This window comes from Brachyistius frenatus, unplaced genomic scaffold, assembly GCF_029030835.1.
Source record: "Brachyistius frenatus isolate BFR_SWC_R1_liver_20210118 unplaced genomic scaffold, ASM2903083v1 Contig_184, whole genome shotgun sequence".
In the NCBI taxonomy this organism is placed as follows: Eukaryota; Metazoa; Chordata; class Actinopteri; family Embiotocidae; genus Brachyistius; species Brachyistius frenatus.
Window position 1 is genome coordinate 749,431 of NW_027210783.1, and position 16,596 is coordinate 766,026.

The 16,596-nt window shown below is 43.4% G+C and overlaps 2 protein-coding genes across 2 annotated transcripts in view; both read left to right on the forward strand.

The window, feature by feature from the left end:
• The window catches only part of LOC138632452 (uncharacterized), a 37,350-nt gene extending 24,914 nt beyond the window's left edge, over positions 1-12,436 (forward strand). Inside the window, 25 exon segments of the mRNA XM_069718026.1 lie at positions 242-540; positions 650-684; positions 996-1,139; positions 1,337-1,465; positions 1,850-1,975; positions 2,140-2,266; positions 2,557-2,724; positions 2,820-2,854; positions 3,106-3,270; positions 3,369-3,503; positions 3,592-3,630; positions 3,729-3,869; positions 4,393-4,481; positions 4,616-4,639; positions 4,822-5,305; positions 5,466-5,522; positions 5,693-5,880; positions 5,882-8,064; positions 8,067-8,938; positions 9,017-9,116; positions 9,502-9,618; positions 9,718-9,987; positions 10,526-10,642; positions 10,733-10,854; positions 11,475-12,436. Coding sequence (XP_069574127.1) covers positions 242-540; positions 650-684; positions 996-1,139; positions 1,337-1,465; positions 1,850-1,975; positions 2,140-2,266; positions 2,557-2,724; positions 2,820-2,854; positions 3,106-3,270; positions 3,369-3,503; positions 3,592-3,630; positions 3,729-3,869; positions 4,393-4,481; positions 4,616-4,639; positions 4,822-5,305; positions 5,466-5,522; positions 5,693-5,880; positions 5,882-8,064; positions 8,067-8,938; positions 9,017-9,116; positions 9,502-9,618; positions 9,718-9,987; positions 10,526-10,642; positions 10,733-10,854; positions 11,475-11,561 — 6,253 coding nt within the window. The 3' untranslated portion in view covers positions 11,562-12,436.
• A 1,234-nt stretch (positions 12,437-13,670) lies between these two features.
• Positions 13,671-16,590, forward strand: LOC138632456 (uncharacterized; the record flags this gene model as incomplete). The annotated part of the gene is made up of 2 exons (XM_069718030.1): positions 13,671-13,719; positions 15,507-16,590. A coding segment is annotated over exon 2 (900 nt), but the record flags the coding sequence as incomplete, so codon positions are not given.
• Between the last annotated feature and the right edge of the window lie 6 nt (positions 16,591-16,596).

Below are 16,596 nucleotides of genomic sequence, written 5' to 3' on the forward strand. Positions count from 1 at the left end.
ACCCCCAAATTCTAATCAGTTGATCCTTGACACCAAGTCAATGTTTGTGCCACATTTGAAGAGATACCACAAAGGTCTTCCTGAGATATGGTGTTCGCAGTGAGAAACAGATGTGACCTTTGACCACCAAACTTTTATCAGGTCATCACAGTTGGAAACAGATGTTTGGAAAGACCACTTTATACCGTCATACTTTCAGCAGATTTCCTGGCAACTAAACAAAGTTGTTTTTGCTTTTTAGTTTGAAGAGCATGAAGCGGCGTCTACAAGACTCGAGTGAGATCCACATACACCTTGAATGTGAAGTGCCGCCTCCTCCCTCTGAACCCTCCGGCAGCGGAGCACAATCTCCTTTGCAAGCCGGCGCTGCTGCTGAACCGGCGGTGGCAGCAGCCTCGGCTGGAGCCTCCGCTCCTAAACGCATCGCCGCGGCAGCGCCGGCGGGCCCACAGCTGCCGTTCATTCCCAAAGTTTTAACTCCCGATATCGACCTCTGTATTTGGAAGTGTATAGAAAAGTGCCAACGTGACGAACAAATCGGTGAGAAAAATGTGCATGTAGATCATAAATTTCTGCGAGCGATCATGTTTACTATTTCCCCGTCTTTCACTCTTCTTTCCTTTTCTTTTTTTTTTTCTTTCATTCACAGTGTGCTTCCAGTTGGAAACCGTCCTGTCATTAAAAGTATGTGATTTCAAACCACTTGTAATAATAAATACTGCATGTTAGATACGAGTCTGCTTTTCTTAAAGGTGTCTTTGCTCAACTAGAATTACGGCCTCGTGATTGTATGACTCAACCAGTGGAGTTACAGTTCACGTCCGTCTGTCCAGATCCATGTAATATGTAGTGTAGTCTCGTGGGTTTGAATATGTTTCTAGTGCTTTTGATACACCTAACACGCAAAAACAAATCAGCAAGCACTTTGTTTCATTTATCCAACCCTCTAAAATGATGTTGACCTAACCATTACTCCCCTGGTTTGTTTTTTCCAGATGAAAGACAGGCTGTTGTTTATAACCAACCTGCCAGAGTATTGCGACGGCTCCTACACGGAGAACGACCTTGCCAATATCCTTGCCCCATTTGGATTTCGTATCATGGACTCCAACCTCTATGTCATTCCTCAGATGCGCATGGTAGGTACCGGGTGTTTAAATCTGCCTTGGGTTGGTTTGTTAATGCCGGTTAATAGATTTATGAGCATTTTTGAATTTTTTTTTTTTTTAAAGGTAAGTTGTGAAATCCCACCTGAGTCTTTCATGAGATCATAAAATACCTGATGCGCAGCTGTTAGTCGAGTAATAAACGTGTGTTTTCTTGTTTAACCTTTCAGGCATTTGCCCTCATGCCGACTTCCAAGAAGGTGAGATTCATCATGCACGCGACGAGGACAAGAGAGTTTATTCTCAACGGGTCCAAACTCCATTTTGATGTCGTGAAACGTGACTGTTCATTGACGCCGGTAAGCTTGTGCAGAATGCAACATGTTAATTTGAATGTAAGGATTCACATCAAAGTCAAAACATCCTGAACTTTGAGGAGACTTTGAGGCACCCGTAACACCTCACTCAAACAATATTTTCTTCCTCCCAAAAAGTGATGAAAACCCAAGGAATTGTCTCGTTTACGTAATGGGGATGGGGCATGAATTTCTTATATTCTAAATAGTTGTTATAATCTGCAAAATTGATTAGTAGCTACATGCGACTATCGTGCGAAATCTCATTTCCTGTTTTGGGTCCGTCTGTCTCGTGAACACGAGGTTCCCTGAACGCCTCCAGGGAAGCTCTTCGTATTTGACACGTCATTGGTCAATTTTTATGTCACGTTTCTGTTCTCAATGCAGGAGTTGAAGGAAAAGTTTGAGAGGATGATCCTCATTACCGACCTCCCACCGAGCGAGTTCAAGAATCTACGCGAAACTTTGGAAAAGATCGAAGGTGTAAAAAACTACCTGCCGCTCCTCAACCAGGTAGAAACACACACACACACACACACACACACACACACACACACACACACACACACACACACACACACACACACACACACACACACACACACACACACGAGTACATGTGTGTGAGTGGATCTGCCGATAGTCTTATCTGTCGTGTGTGTGTGTGTGTGTTGCAGGTGTTTATTGAATTCGAGTCCGCTCATGATGCTGATCAGCTCGGAGTTTGGTACAGTTTTCTGAAAAAGGCCCGCGTTCACACCGTCTACAGGCTCAGACTACCAAAAAGCTCCAGTGCATCACTGGGTAAGTATTTGTTAAAGGGAAGGAAAGGTATGACAGGAGATTAAGTACACTTCATTTTCACTTTGGAGAAATAATGGAAAGTATCATAGAATATTCAAGATAATGGAAATAGTTATAACTTGGCACAAACCCCTTTCTATAACACCCCGGCACACCAGCTGCTCTCCATGAAATAATGGTAATAATTACGGGGACAATATCACAAATGGCCATAAACAAATAAATTACACCGTTTTTAACTCTTAAAAACATTTTTAAACGAAACGCTGCTTTTTTATTTGTCTGTGCAGCTCGACTGGCAGGAAACGCTCTGCTGGACGGTGAGGAGATCGTTGCTGGCGCGGCTCTTCCGACAATCAAATCAGGCCTTCCAGAGGGCAGCGATTCACCATTTTGGGTCCCCATGACAACCGCCCCCTTCATGTTCTCCACCATGTCTCCTTGGTTCAACATCCCCGGTAGGAGTCAAATCTGGAAACTGAGTTTAACTGCCAAAAAATAACATGTTGACAATAAGTGACTGTGATTAATTGACTGTTTGTTGGACTCCTAGATTATCTGACGGTCAGGGGAACAGAGGACATTGAGGTGAGCCCAATTTTCATTTCAGTTTTAATTTCTTAACTCCCCCCAAGAGGTTGTGTTGTTGTTTGTCAGCAGAATTACAGAAAAACTATCGGCCCAATTTTTATAAAAACTTGGTGGAAGAGTGTAGCACGGTTTAGAGAAGAACCTATTCCATTGTGGAGTGGATCCAAATCACCAGATCCAAATACTGAATGCCATACTTCCTAAAGTCCAGTCTTTAACTTTTGACGTTGACCCTTGCGTCCAATCAGAAAGCCCGCCATCGAGCTTCTGCGTTCAACACGGTCATGCTGACCGGTTTGCCAGACGGAAACTACAAACACGAGGACGTGGCTAAGCTGGTGTGGCGTTATTTCCCCAACCAGACTCTTCAGTCTCTGTACTACAACGTGACGGTCCTGACACTGCAGAGGAGGGTAAGGAGGCAAAGACTCAATTGTATTAAGTACGTTTTTTTTGACTTGAATTCAACCGTCGTGACACTTTTCCTTGATGTTTCCTCTCTTTCCTCCAGGCCTTTGTGTATTTCAGCAGCTGGGACGTGTGCTGCGATTTTGTCCAAGATCACATCAGAAATCCTGTTTCTATCAGAGGCTGCACGCTTAAAGTCCACTTGGTCTTAGAGGACATGCATCCTGGATCCAGTGAGGTATAGAAACCGTGGAAATATCGTCAGAATATCATCGTATTTGTACTTTAAAAAAACTGAAAGTCCATGTGTTGTAATGTTTCTGCAGGACGTCATGTACAGGTCTCTGATGAAATGGAGCAACGCTGTGAGTTATTAACCACCTTTTTATACCTGTTGTCAAGTAAAAAGCAGATTTCTTTTGGATTCCCTGATCACAAACACCAACCGTTGATTATTTCTCAGCATGTTTCCGAGCGAGAGTCTCTGGAGGAGCGGCTGCTGTGCGTGGAGATCTCCGAGGCGTCCGTGAACCTCGTCATGCTGGTCTTGAAGGTGGTGGCGTCCATCGCTCCCTTTGTCAGCTTCCTGCCGCTCGCCAACAGGGTACGACGATACGAACACGTTACATTTTTCACATTTAAGTGTGCAGTGAACGGACTCGTCAGAAATTCTGCGGGTTTTCTAAATTCTGCTATTTATCAAAAAAATTATGTCATAGAAAAAAATAGTTCATAATATTTTCTTTGCTTCAACCAGCTATCAGTTATCTGACACTAAACGTGGTCCCGGTCACGTCAATTTATTTTATTACATTACTATTAATTGTTATTATTATATCCAACAGATATAATGTAATATACAAAAATGTGACATTAAACAAAATCCTGTAATTGATAACTGATTTTAGACTTAATTATTCCCACCAGTCTGCTGAGATATGTCGAGCAGCACGGTCCTGACAGAGGTGTTAGAATTCATTCTGCATGCTATTAAAAGGGTTTGTCATGTAATTTGGTTCGCTATTGAAAATAACTCAAGAAATCAGGATTCTTCTGGTTTGTTGCATTTCTTTTGTCACTGTCTTCATTTTTTTTTTTTTTCTTCCATGTCTGTCTTTCTACCTCAGATATGCATTGAGATGAGTGAATCCAGTGGTGTAACACAACTGGTGGAGAACACTGGCTCACCCAACTTTGTATCTACGAACGAAGCTTGGTACGAGTTTCCAAAATTAGAGATAAATGATGAGATAGTTTCTCGCAAAAGTAGTTCCCCACTTAGTTTTTATGAAAGTGAGCTTCCTCTGTTTTTATTATTTATCTGTCCAACTTCTTTTTTCTACTCTGCAGGAGTAAAGTTCAACGTATTGAAACGTGAGTGTCTCTCTTTGTTCTCTCTCAAATTCAGAGTGAAACTATGTTTGCAAATTCACGTCTCTAATCAGCGTGATGAGTGCTGCGACCCACGAGGTCACGCTTGAATGCAGAGAACCATTTTATGAGAACAATCTAGTTTTAACTGGGAACTAACAATGTGTTTCTGCTTTTAATTTCAGTTTGAAGAGTCTGAAACGGCGTCTACAAGACAGTGAGCCAACAATACAACTTGCATGTGAAGTGCAGCCTTCCTCTGAACCTCCTGAAAATGAGGCTCTACCTGCTTTGCAAACCGGAGCTCCTGCTGAACCAGCACCTTCTGCTGGATCCAACATTTCTGAATCCTCAACAGCCGGACCAAGTGACACAGCAACGACACCGGGAGCTGATATCGCCGCGGACTCCACCACGGCTCCTAAACAAAGTGTGGATGTAAAGGAAGCAGAAGTAGTGAAAGATGACTCACCGACAACTTCAGTCACCGCCGCTGATGGAAACACCGACCCTGCTGCCTCCAGCTCTGCTCTGTCAGCTGCTGGTCAGGTCAAGTTGGAGGAAAAGGCCGCGGAGCTTCCTCACATCAACGAGGACATTTTGAAAAGCATTGCAGAAGCGGTTCACCAGCACAGGCTCACACGGGGAGGCAGGACTCAGAGCAAAGAGGTGAGGTCTGCCTTCAATCTCCTTCAGCAGCTGAATCGCTGCAAAAAAAATTAAAAATAACATTCTTGCTACGGCACATTTTACAAATGAATGATACTGATATGGAATAGTAATAATCCATAAAAGCTGATTCTCTATTTTTTTATATTTGTTTTTTTAGAACCTCAGCAAAAGCAACACAACCTCCAGAAATGTACAGGATAAAGAAAAGAGAAAGGTAAATGTGTGGGGTTTTCCCTCCTAATCCTCCCAATCCTCACTTCAAACATTTTTCTACACTTATGAAATCAGACTTCCAGCCGCTGACGGTGATATTTTGTAGAATTTGCCTCCCATAAACAACTGTAGTTATTCTGCTTCAGAGATTGTTCTTTGCTCTCCGTACAGGGTCAACAAGATTTTAGCAATTTCAACTTGGAGGACTTTGTCACTGTTGATGAAATTTGCGATGACACTGAAGACGTGGTACACCAAAGCTCATCTTCATCTCAGCAGTCCTCCAGTGGAAAAAGAGAATCTGCTGGCAAACGGATCTCAACAAGGTCGTCGAAAGACTCCAAGAGTTCAGCCTCTTCCTTCTTCTTCATCCTCCTCCTCTTGCCCATCTAAGTCCACTAGGGCCTCCGTGAAAAGCAGCTCGACCTCTGTGTCACAGCATAAAGACTCATCTGAACCCACCGACTCCCAAACCAAACCCTCATCCTCTGCTGGAGTCAGTAAGACCTCTGCCGCCTCCTCTCCTCTGTCTGTTGAAACTTCTTCCTCCCCCGGACAAAAAACACATCCGACCAAGACCAAGTCTCCTGTCAGAGCATCGCATACTTCATCCTCAGGTTGTAGGACCCGCTCGTCAAAGGTGGCATCGGCCGAAGCCGTCCAGACATCAGTGGAGACTCAGCACTCGCAGAGAGAAGCAAAGCCCGCAGAGAGTGCAGTGACAAAGTCTGACCACAAGGTGTCAGCAGAGCGCATTGCTGCAAAAACTGTTGAGTCAGAGACAAAAACAGAAACATTATCAGAAATGAATCCACCTGCACAGAGTCTGGAGATTGATCTTAAGGACCAGACACTCAAGGAGATGAAGAAAAACAAAGGAAAGGAAAAGGAAGATATTGCTAAACACACACAGGACAATGAAAATGATCCAATCCTTGATTCACTCAATGATCAAATGAAGGAAAAGATGAATGATGGGAACCAAGATGACAACACTGAAAGACTTGAACCTGAGAGAGGCCAGAGTTTGAATGAAGGAGGCTCGCAGGTCTTGGACAGTGTTGACGATGAAGACAAACAGGAGTCCAGTGAAATGGACGCTTCTTTCCAAGTGCGAGACGGTGTTACACAAGACCAAGCAGCTACAGTTCAAGAGGACGGTCATCTGGTTGAAGACGAAGCTTCTGCAGTAAAGCAGCTGCAAGTAGTCGATAAATCTGCAGTTGAAGATGCAGCTGATAAAAACCGACCTTTGGATACGAGTAGCAAGCAAACTCCAAAGGCAGTTGATGGAAGGAAGGGAAAGCAAAAAGAATTGCTTTCGGAACAATCCTGCAAATCCTCTCAAGATGGTGGCCAAATCCGAAACTATACAAACCAACCTCTTGAGGTCCCCGACAACCAAGACACTCCTGGACAAGAAGCCTTTGAGATATTGGATTCAATTGAGGATGAGACTGGAACAGAAGATGGCAACCAGAAACATGAAAACCCCAGTGACCGGACATCTAAAGCCAACATAGAAGAAGAGGACGACGCTTACCAGGTGATTGATTCTCTGGAAGATCAGCCAACGACCACAGAGATGGAGTCAGAAGCTGACCACAAGGCAACCGCAACCAAGAAAGGTGATATGGCAGATAAGAGAAATGACAGACAAACTAGAAGGAGCGGCCCGAGGACCAGATCATCGAAGGATGAAGAGAGCGAGAAATCACCAAAGAAACAGGACAGGACAGTTAAAAAATATGAGACAAGAACAAAGGGCAACACTACGGGAAAAGACCGAAAGACTGAAGAGGGCGCAAAGGAGACGGTTTATGAGCTAGTGGATTCTGTCGAAGACGAACCGGTTCAAGATGCTGCCGCCACAGAAAGGTCTAGTCGAAGAAGAACTGTCCGAGGAAACAAAGAGGATAAAAGGACTCTGAATCTCACAGAAGTGTCTGAAAAACCGGGTGACGAAGAGGAGGCTACATATGAGATTTTAGACTCCGTCGAGGACGAGGTCGCCACAGACGAACCGACCGTCACCACGAGATCTACCAGAGGAAGACGGGAAAGAACGACCAAGAAAGATGCTTCGAATGAGAAAATGAAGAAAGACGAAACCCCGACAAGGAGGCACCCCGAACTAAACCAGGAGAAAACTCCAAAGACCGCAGAGAAAAAATCTCCAAAAGACGGCACACCAACAAAGAAGGTCGACTCATTAAGAGACTTAATTGACAAAGAAGCTACCTACGAAATATTAGATTCTGTGGATGATGAAGTTGTGAGAGATCTTCGGCCCGCAGCCGGGCAAAAACCAAGGAGAGGAAGACCGAGGAAAGACGTTAAAACTAAAAAACAACCCGGCGCATCGAAGAAGGAGGACATGTCCGGTAAACTGTGTGTTGAAGAAGCAATGTATCAGATTCTGGACTCTGTTGAGGACGAGACGGTTGACGACCAGCCTCCCACAGACCGGTCCAAGAGCACCAGGAAGACAACAATTTCCAAAACGAAGAAAGGCATAGTTGCATCCAAAAATGAGGAGGAGGAAGAGGGTATGAGATCATAGATTCTCTGGAAGACGATCAGGTTGAAGAAGAGCTCACGAATACAGACGTGTCCGAAACAGTGAAGAGCGAACGAAGCGAGACGAAGGAAGAAAAAACGACAAAAGACGAGATGGCGGTTGGAAAAGAAGACACTCCGGGACCGTCCAAACACCTCAAGGATGAAAGTCAATATCGGAAAGCTGATGTAGAAATTATTGATGATCCTCCTGCGGCTGAAGGGTCGGCGGCAGGAAAGGACAGGACGGCGAAACCAGATTTTAAAATAGAGGACAAATCAGAAACTTCGTCCCAAAGTGACACCGCGACACCAGAAGAGAAGAAGGAACAAACATCCCCCGAGAAAGATGGCACGGCTCCCCCCATTAACACTCTGGTCGCCCTGGATGAAGTGAGCGAGGAGGAGGAGGATTATCCCGATGACACGGGCGAGGAGGAAGAACTGAAGAAGAGGCAAACTGCCGCTAAGGAGAAGCAGCTCGCTAAGGAGAGGGAAGATCGGAAGAACAAGGACAGAGAGGAGAGGAGGACCAGGGAGAGGGAGGACAGGGAGCGAAGGAGTCGGAGCAGCGGCGGCAATAGTGGAGGAGGGGCAAGGAGGACGAAGGACAGGGGGCGGGAGGTGGACATCCAGGAGCTGGTGACTCTGGATGAGGTGGGAGAAGATGAGTCCGGAGAGGAACGAGGTTCGGAGGGTCGAGAGTGGGACGGAGAGCTGCAGGCGCTCGTCACTCTGGACGAGATTGTTGAGGAAGAGGAGGAGAAGGAGGAGGAGGAGGGAAAGGCTGAGCAAAAGGTGCTAGAGGCCCGCCCACTCAACCCGGACAGCCAATCAGTGGACTCCTTAAACACACGGGTGAGTTGGAGAACACCTGTTTTCTTTTGTCCAGATAACAGAAGCGTTAACGTGGGAAGTTCTCGTGTCTGTTTTTAGACTTCGGCGACTGTCGAAGAAACGAGCAACAACGAGGCGGACGAAGGTGAAGCTGGGAAAACCCCGAGATCTGCTAAACGCAAACACGATGACGACCCAGGTCTGTGTTATTCTGTCTTTATGAAGTACGCGATCCGTTTGCAGGTACATTTGCATTATGGGCACAAGATAATGTCATCATTCATTGGTCAAAGGTCATCGTGACCTCACTTCCATTCCTCTTTTGAAAGCAGAATCTAAAGAACATCTTTAGGTAATTTTTCTCAAATTTGGCACAAGCGTTCCCTCAGGTTTTGGCCGTCAAAGGTCACTGTGTCTTTATGTCCGTCCTTTATTTTCGTGAAGGCGTTAACGAAGGAATTTACTTCAGATTTGGCAGCTTTGTTATGAAATCAAATTCCCTTTTGGTAGCTGCATCCTTACGGACCCGGGGAAGGTTTTAGTTTGGATGCGAGTCTGAAGCTTTCTTTGATTCCTTGTTTCAGAGTGTGAGAACTTTGTGACGGTAGATGAGGTGGGAGAGGTTGAAGATGAGGAGAAAGAGGAAGTGCTGCCGACCAGGACGAGAGGCCAAGCAGCCAAGAGAACCAGACAGACACCCGGTAAACACAAACACAGCTGGATCTGAAACAACAATCACGCCAAGGCTCCAAGACGTGAAACTTAATTTAATCATTTTAATTCATTGTCCTCTGCTGCAGTGAGAAAATCCACGAGAGGGAAAAAAGTGAGCTCGGCCGATGAGGCAGAAAAAGAAAAGGAAGCTCCTGTTTCACTCGATTCCTCCTCTTCATTGGACAAAGACCCGTCGGCAGCGCCGAGTGACGAGCAGCCGGACCTCCACAGGACCGAGGTCGAAGCAGAGAACCAGGCCGACCTCCGTGTGGACTCTTCCGGGCAGCAGCAGCAGCCCGAGTGTCCCGAGAACCAGACACTGGAAGGATGTGTGGAGGAAGGAGAGGAGGAGAGAGGTATCATGTTTTCGGGTTTTCCTTCATTTTTAACCCTTCGTCCGATACTCGTAAACACAACATCACAGGAACAGCGCAAACCTTCACTTTCAGTCAAAGATGGGCTGATTAGATTTTAATGGTCTGAAATATAAACTTGTGTTAAAGTCCTTCAAAGTCTTCCCCACATAGAAGCCTGCACAGACATGGATGTAAACTTAAGTTGAACTTGTTGGCATACAACCACGAGGTGGTCTTTCAAGTTGCCTGAAACATGTTCAAATTCACCCATCTTTTTAAAATGATTTTCATTACAGATGATTGCAAATTAATTTTCCACAGATGATTGATCAATCTGTCAATAAACTGCCTGGAAACAATAAAAGGTGGCTGCTTTATTAAAAATATTCATCATTACAGAAATGACAAAAGCAGCAAATTGAGACATTTGCAAAGCTTCAACACGAGAACATTTGTCATATTTGCTTGTAAATTAGTGAATCAGTTATTTGAATAGTTGAGGACTAAATAATTTATTGAATCCTTCTGTCTTCTGCAGTCGTCTGTAAACGGGGGGCGGAGCTTGTTGGACCTGAAGCGAAGCGATCTCGGTCTCAGTCTCCTTGTGTCTCTGCCGATTTCAAACTGCCGCCGTTCGTCCCCAACAGCCCCCTCGGTGAGAGACTCAGACACATCATACAAACAAAAACTTTATTATTAAATGTTTTATGACTTCCCTCATATTGCTGTCGCTGCTTCTCTTCAGGTCGGGAGTTCGTGGTGCCCAAATCGGGATATTTCTGTAATCTGTGCTCGGTTTTCTACCTGAACGAGAGCACCGCTAAGGACCTCCACTGCAGCAGCCAGAGACACTATGACAACCTGCAGGTACACAAACACCTACACAACATTAAACACAAACACCTACACAACATTAAACACAAACACCTACACAACATTAAACACAAACACCTACACAACATTAAATACAAACACCTACACAACATTAAATACAAACACCTACACAACATTAAACACAAACACCTACACAACATTAAATACAAACACCTACACAACATTAAATACAAACACCTACACAACATTAAACACAAACACCTACACAACATTAAATACAAACACCTACACAACATTAAACACACACAAACACCTACACAACATTAAACACACACAAACACCTACACAACATTAAACACAAACACCTACACAACATTAAACACACACAAACACACAACATTAAACACAAACACCTACACAACATTAAACACACACAAACACCTACACAACATTAAACACAAACACCTACACAACATTAAACACACACCTACACAACATTAAACACAAACACCTACACAACATTAAACACACACCTACACAACATTAAATACACACCTACACAACATTAAACACAAACACCTACACAACATTAAACACACACAAACACCTGCTTTTCCTCACATTGTTTGTTTTCTACCTCCTTCCTCTTTCAGAAACATTACCAGAAGCTTCAACAGAAACCTTCAAGAACGTCGACGCAAAATTCAGAAGAATCTGTTTCGGATTCATCGCGACTTTAACTTCTGATTATTGTTTTTTTTAATTTAAAATGTGGAAAAGTTAAAGCTGGATGAATGAAATGTCTACGTGTTGAACCAATGCAGAGTTGTTAACTTGACAATAAGCCATCATGGTCACAGTGGCTTAGAAAATACACCACTATTGCTGTCTGGCACCTTTTTTTTAATGTAAATAATACATCCTCTATGATAAATATGAACTTTTTTTGTTCCGATTAAACTCCCTCCCGTTCTGTAGCGTCGGTGCCTTCTCTGCCTACTGTTGTGCTGTTATATTGCATCACTTGTGTCTTGGGAAAAACCAGGAACATGAGATGTAAAGTTTGAGATCGCACAGAATTTCAAAGGCTCAGATTAGCTGTAAACAAAGCTTTATTAGCCATGCTAATGCCAGTATATGCAACACAAGTTGCATTAGCAAGTTTGCAAGGAATGAGTGAGTTTTTTTTTTCTCACTGCGATAATGTTTGTTTCGTGTTGTTTTGGGATTTTGTTTCTCAGAAAAATTTACACAAAACATTCATTCTACAGTGAGTCCTGACTACACAGGCGGAAAACAGCTTTTTCTTCACTATCATTATTGTATAATAAATTTCACCTGGAAATCAGGACTGTTTTGGTTTCTTTAACATGAAAAGTACCCGACGTATATTGACATTTTACATTATCATTAATTCATGCATAGAAAAAGGTCAGTTTTGTTCCTCGGTTTTTGTTCCCGTCGGGACTTCGCTGCCTCGACTTTAAACATGGGTCCAAAATGTTAAATTATTTGTTTTGGCTTTTTGTTTTTGTAGAATTTGTTTTTAAAACCTTAGTGTTTGATGTTTTCTGATTAATTAATTTGAATAAAAAGGTTTTTATCAGTTTAAAAATTGTCATGTTGTGAAGCTTAATTTTTTCCATTAAAAGTGAATGAATGAAGGTCCTGAAATGGAAGATTCATATTAATGGTAAAAGAAAAAAAAGCTGGCCACAGCTGAACACTTTATAGAAGGTTATATATCTTGTACATTACATTCATTTTCATAGAACTGGAGAAGAATATGTCTGGTTAATACAAACCTACAGACGGGAGGCGCAGAGCACTTTCCAAACATAGTCTTTGTTCCTAACCTTAAAAAGCTTTAACTTCATAGATAGATAGATAGATAGATAGATAGATAGATAGATAGATAGATAGATAGATAGATAGATAGATAGATAATAGATAGATAGATGATAGATAGATAGATAGATAGATAAATAGATAGATAGATAGATAATAGATAGATAGATGATAGATAGATAGATAGATAGATAGATAGATAGATAGATAGATAAATAGATAGATAGATAGATAGATAGATAGATAGATAGATAGATAATAGATAGATAGATAGATAGATAGATAGATAGATAATAGATAGATAGATAGATAATAGATAGATAGATAGATAGATAGATAGATAGATAGATAGATAGATAATAGATAGATAGATAATAGATAGATAGATAGATAGATAGATAGATAGATAGATAGATAGATAGATAATAGATAGATAGATAGATAGATAGATAGATAGATAGATAGATAGATAGATAGACGGGGGGGGGGGGCAGCAGAGGTATTTGGGAGGTGTGTGTGGAGGAGACATGAGGGCTGTGAACTAAACCTGTTGAAGAAACATCAGTTCATCAAACACCTATCAATGGTGGTGGATAGGAGCTAATCACATTAATTAAAGTATTGTACTCAAGTACACTTTTTAGATAATTGTACTTTTGTTGAGTAATCCTATTTTATGCCTCTTAAAACTTCCAACTCAAAAGCATTTCAGAGAAAAATGGTAGATTTTACTGTTACGTTCACTTGAGAGCTCCAAAGAGACTAATATTCCCCCTTAAAAAAAAAAAAAAAAAAAAAAAGGATAACTACTTCCCCCTCTTTTACCACTGCAATCGGTCAACTCATTTGAACACGGCAGAGGGCTCGTTCATTCTCGCAACCTTCGTGCTTTTACTTTGAAGGCTCGCCGTCCAAAACCGGAAGCCGCGCAGTTCCAAGTCAGGTGACGCGCGCTTCACGAGGCTCCGGTCGCAAGCTGAAGAAGCTAACGCGACACGGCGAAGAAGAGAAACCCGAGTTTGAGTCGAAGCAACACGCGAGCAACGAACGGTACGTAACTCTAAACGTTGCTGTTAAAACAACAACAACAACAACAACAACAACACGGAGCTGCGGACTTTTATTTCCAGTCGCTGTTCTCGGTGCTTGTCGACCTACAACCGTCCTTTACCGTCAGTTTAGAAACGGGGCCCGCCGACGGCTAGCACGGCCGTAAACACGGTCCAGTCCTCGGCTCGCTGGTTGGTGTTTTCCCGCTTGTGTCCTTTTGTTAAACGAAGAAAAAACGTCTCTCAGGGGTGTTATATGCGTCAAGCACATTTCCTAACATTTACACATCATATATACATATAATATATTATAAGAGGTGTTAGGTCGTGACGTTACACTCATTTTCTAATTATCAGAAGCCAATTCGTGATTATTTTAAAGATTTAAATTTTTTTTTTTTTTACAGATTTTGTTCCCTTTTGTTTATTTATTTATTTATTTTGTTAAATGTGTTGTATTTCCGTAAAGCTTTGCTGGGTTTGTGTTTCATTGCTGTGAAACCCTCTGGCTGCCAACAACAAACACTTCATCTGGAAGCGAGCTGTCACTTCATAATTCACTGATTTGCAATTATTTGAGCATCGTTGTCATCGCCCTCCATAATTATCAGAATCGCCTCCATTTCATATTTTACAAAAAAAAAAGCAGCTGGATGAAACCAACAATTGTCTTAATTTTCAACCGGTTTTTCCCATGTTCGAGGTTTCGGCCGGTGAATGACGTCATCTCGTCCAACTTCCTCTGGTGCTGGGACGCCAGTGGAGATTTAGCGCCACCAACTGTTCACGTGTTTGTTAACTGTTTAACCTTTTAAAAAAAAAAAATGTATTACTTTTTATCTGTTCAACTAACGTCGCGGATAGTTACAAGGCCGACGGCCACAACCAATAAATGTCTCTTCTTCATAAGGTGTTTGTCTATTACTACGATATTATTCAGGCGTTTACTATAATAGTGGCGTAAAAATGAACGGAAGACAAATAAGTTACTCATTGTATGACAATTTATCGTTAACTTAATTGTCATGATTGTGACAGCGCGAACCACGTTGAGGTCAGCACGCTATCGGTCCGTGTAGAAGTCCTCTAATTTCCAATTATATCCATATAAAGTATCCGACTGTTGTGATGAAGTTGATTTAAGTACTGTTGATATTAAAGGTGCCCTACTTTGAACTTTTCTGGTGTTTTATTTGAAGTCTTGATATCCGTAAGAAGACCATTTTTTTTCAATCCCCGTCTCGTTGTACATCTCTGGAGCTCCACCAACAACCGGCTGTCTTGAGGCATATTTACATCAGCTGCACACACCCAGACCAACCGGCCTCGAGTGTGTCTAACTTCACTTATCCATAATTTGCGTTAATAATTGCGATTGCGTGGTTGCGATATCCTGGAGGGTCTGTTTAGTTCGACTCCCTTTCACCACCAGCATTATGCAAACTTATTTATCGTGATTTTCTGAAATGGAAATTGATGGTAAATTTTGCACTTTACTCGTCCATCCACTGGTCACAGAAAAACATGAGTTTGTCTCTGTTTTCATTGTTCCCTGTTTTCTCTCTCTTATTTGTCCTTTTATGGTTTTGCCACCTGTGTTGTGTTTTTGCAAGTGAAGTCCAGGAAGTGATATTGAAGGAATGAACACCTGCCCGAAGGCACCGCGGTGGGAAAATCAAGACGAGACCTGCCAGACGATGGGTTTCACCCTTCGGAGAAGCTGACGCCTCGTCCTGTTAAATAACCTCTTTCTTTCTTTGTTGTTGTTTTTGTTTTTTTACTTTTCAGCTTTTCATTGCTTTTGAAGAGTTGTGCCCCATCTCCTGCTCCCGGGCCCCTATCGAGCCCCCTACTAGGAGGGCTCGCGGGGAGCTCTTCTTCCAGCACTTCTTCTCCGTACGTACCCACGACGCCCGCGTCCCCGACCGCTGCGGCCATCCATCTCCTGAATCTTCTGAAGATCGCTAACACCATGTCCCATCCCCTGTACAACCCCTACGTCCCTGGGAACCAAAGTTCCACCCAGCAACAGTCTGGACTCTCCAGAGTTCAGGCAGATCGGGATCCTCGGAGGACTTCTCAACACTTTGGTCCCGCCTCCAGCTTCAACGTTGCTGGAGTTTCCTCTGCACCTCCGGCCAACTCTGGGGGAACAATCCCATCACTGCTGGATCTGCCGATGAACTACGCGCCCCAACAGAGTAGAGCCATAACGGACAAAGACATAGAGAGGTCTGTCGACATGCATATTAGCAGAGCCAGGGAGGAGGTGAGGCATCAGCCTGTCGGCCAGGGCTCTCCCTTTACCAGCACCCAAAGAGACACGTTTCCTTCTTCCACCGCCGGGGCGACCTCCTATCCGATGTCGTCGGCCTCTCAACCACACCGATACTATGATGTTGAAAGGGGCGGTAGCTCCTCGGACTGGTTGCCAAACTACAAAAGGACAACCGAGGACGATTCCTCGAAATTCTATTCATCGTCTGCTTCATCGAGCTTTCCAAGCGGTGGTGACGGTAGGTTTAGTGCCTCCGGGGAAAGACAACGTGATATGCAATCCATTCCGGGTTTAGGTGATTATTCCTATCAAGAGCCAGAAAAACCTCCGGCTGCCGACTCCGGTCGTCCTAAGCACACTGAGGAATCGGCTTCTAACATCCTTCTGCACTTTGGACTTGAAAAAGAGGACTTGCAGCATCTCATCTCTTTCCCTGAAGACCAGATCACACCTGACAACCTGCCTTTCATCTTGCGCCAGATCCGCGTTCTGAAGACCAAAAACGCTGCAACTGAAGTGCAGTCCAAACCCTACCCAGAACCCAAACCCCCCACAAGTCTGAGTGGAATGGACAGATTCAGTGGTTCTGGACGGGCAGGG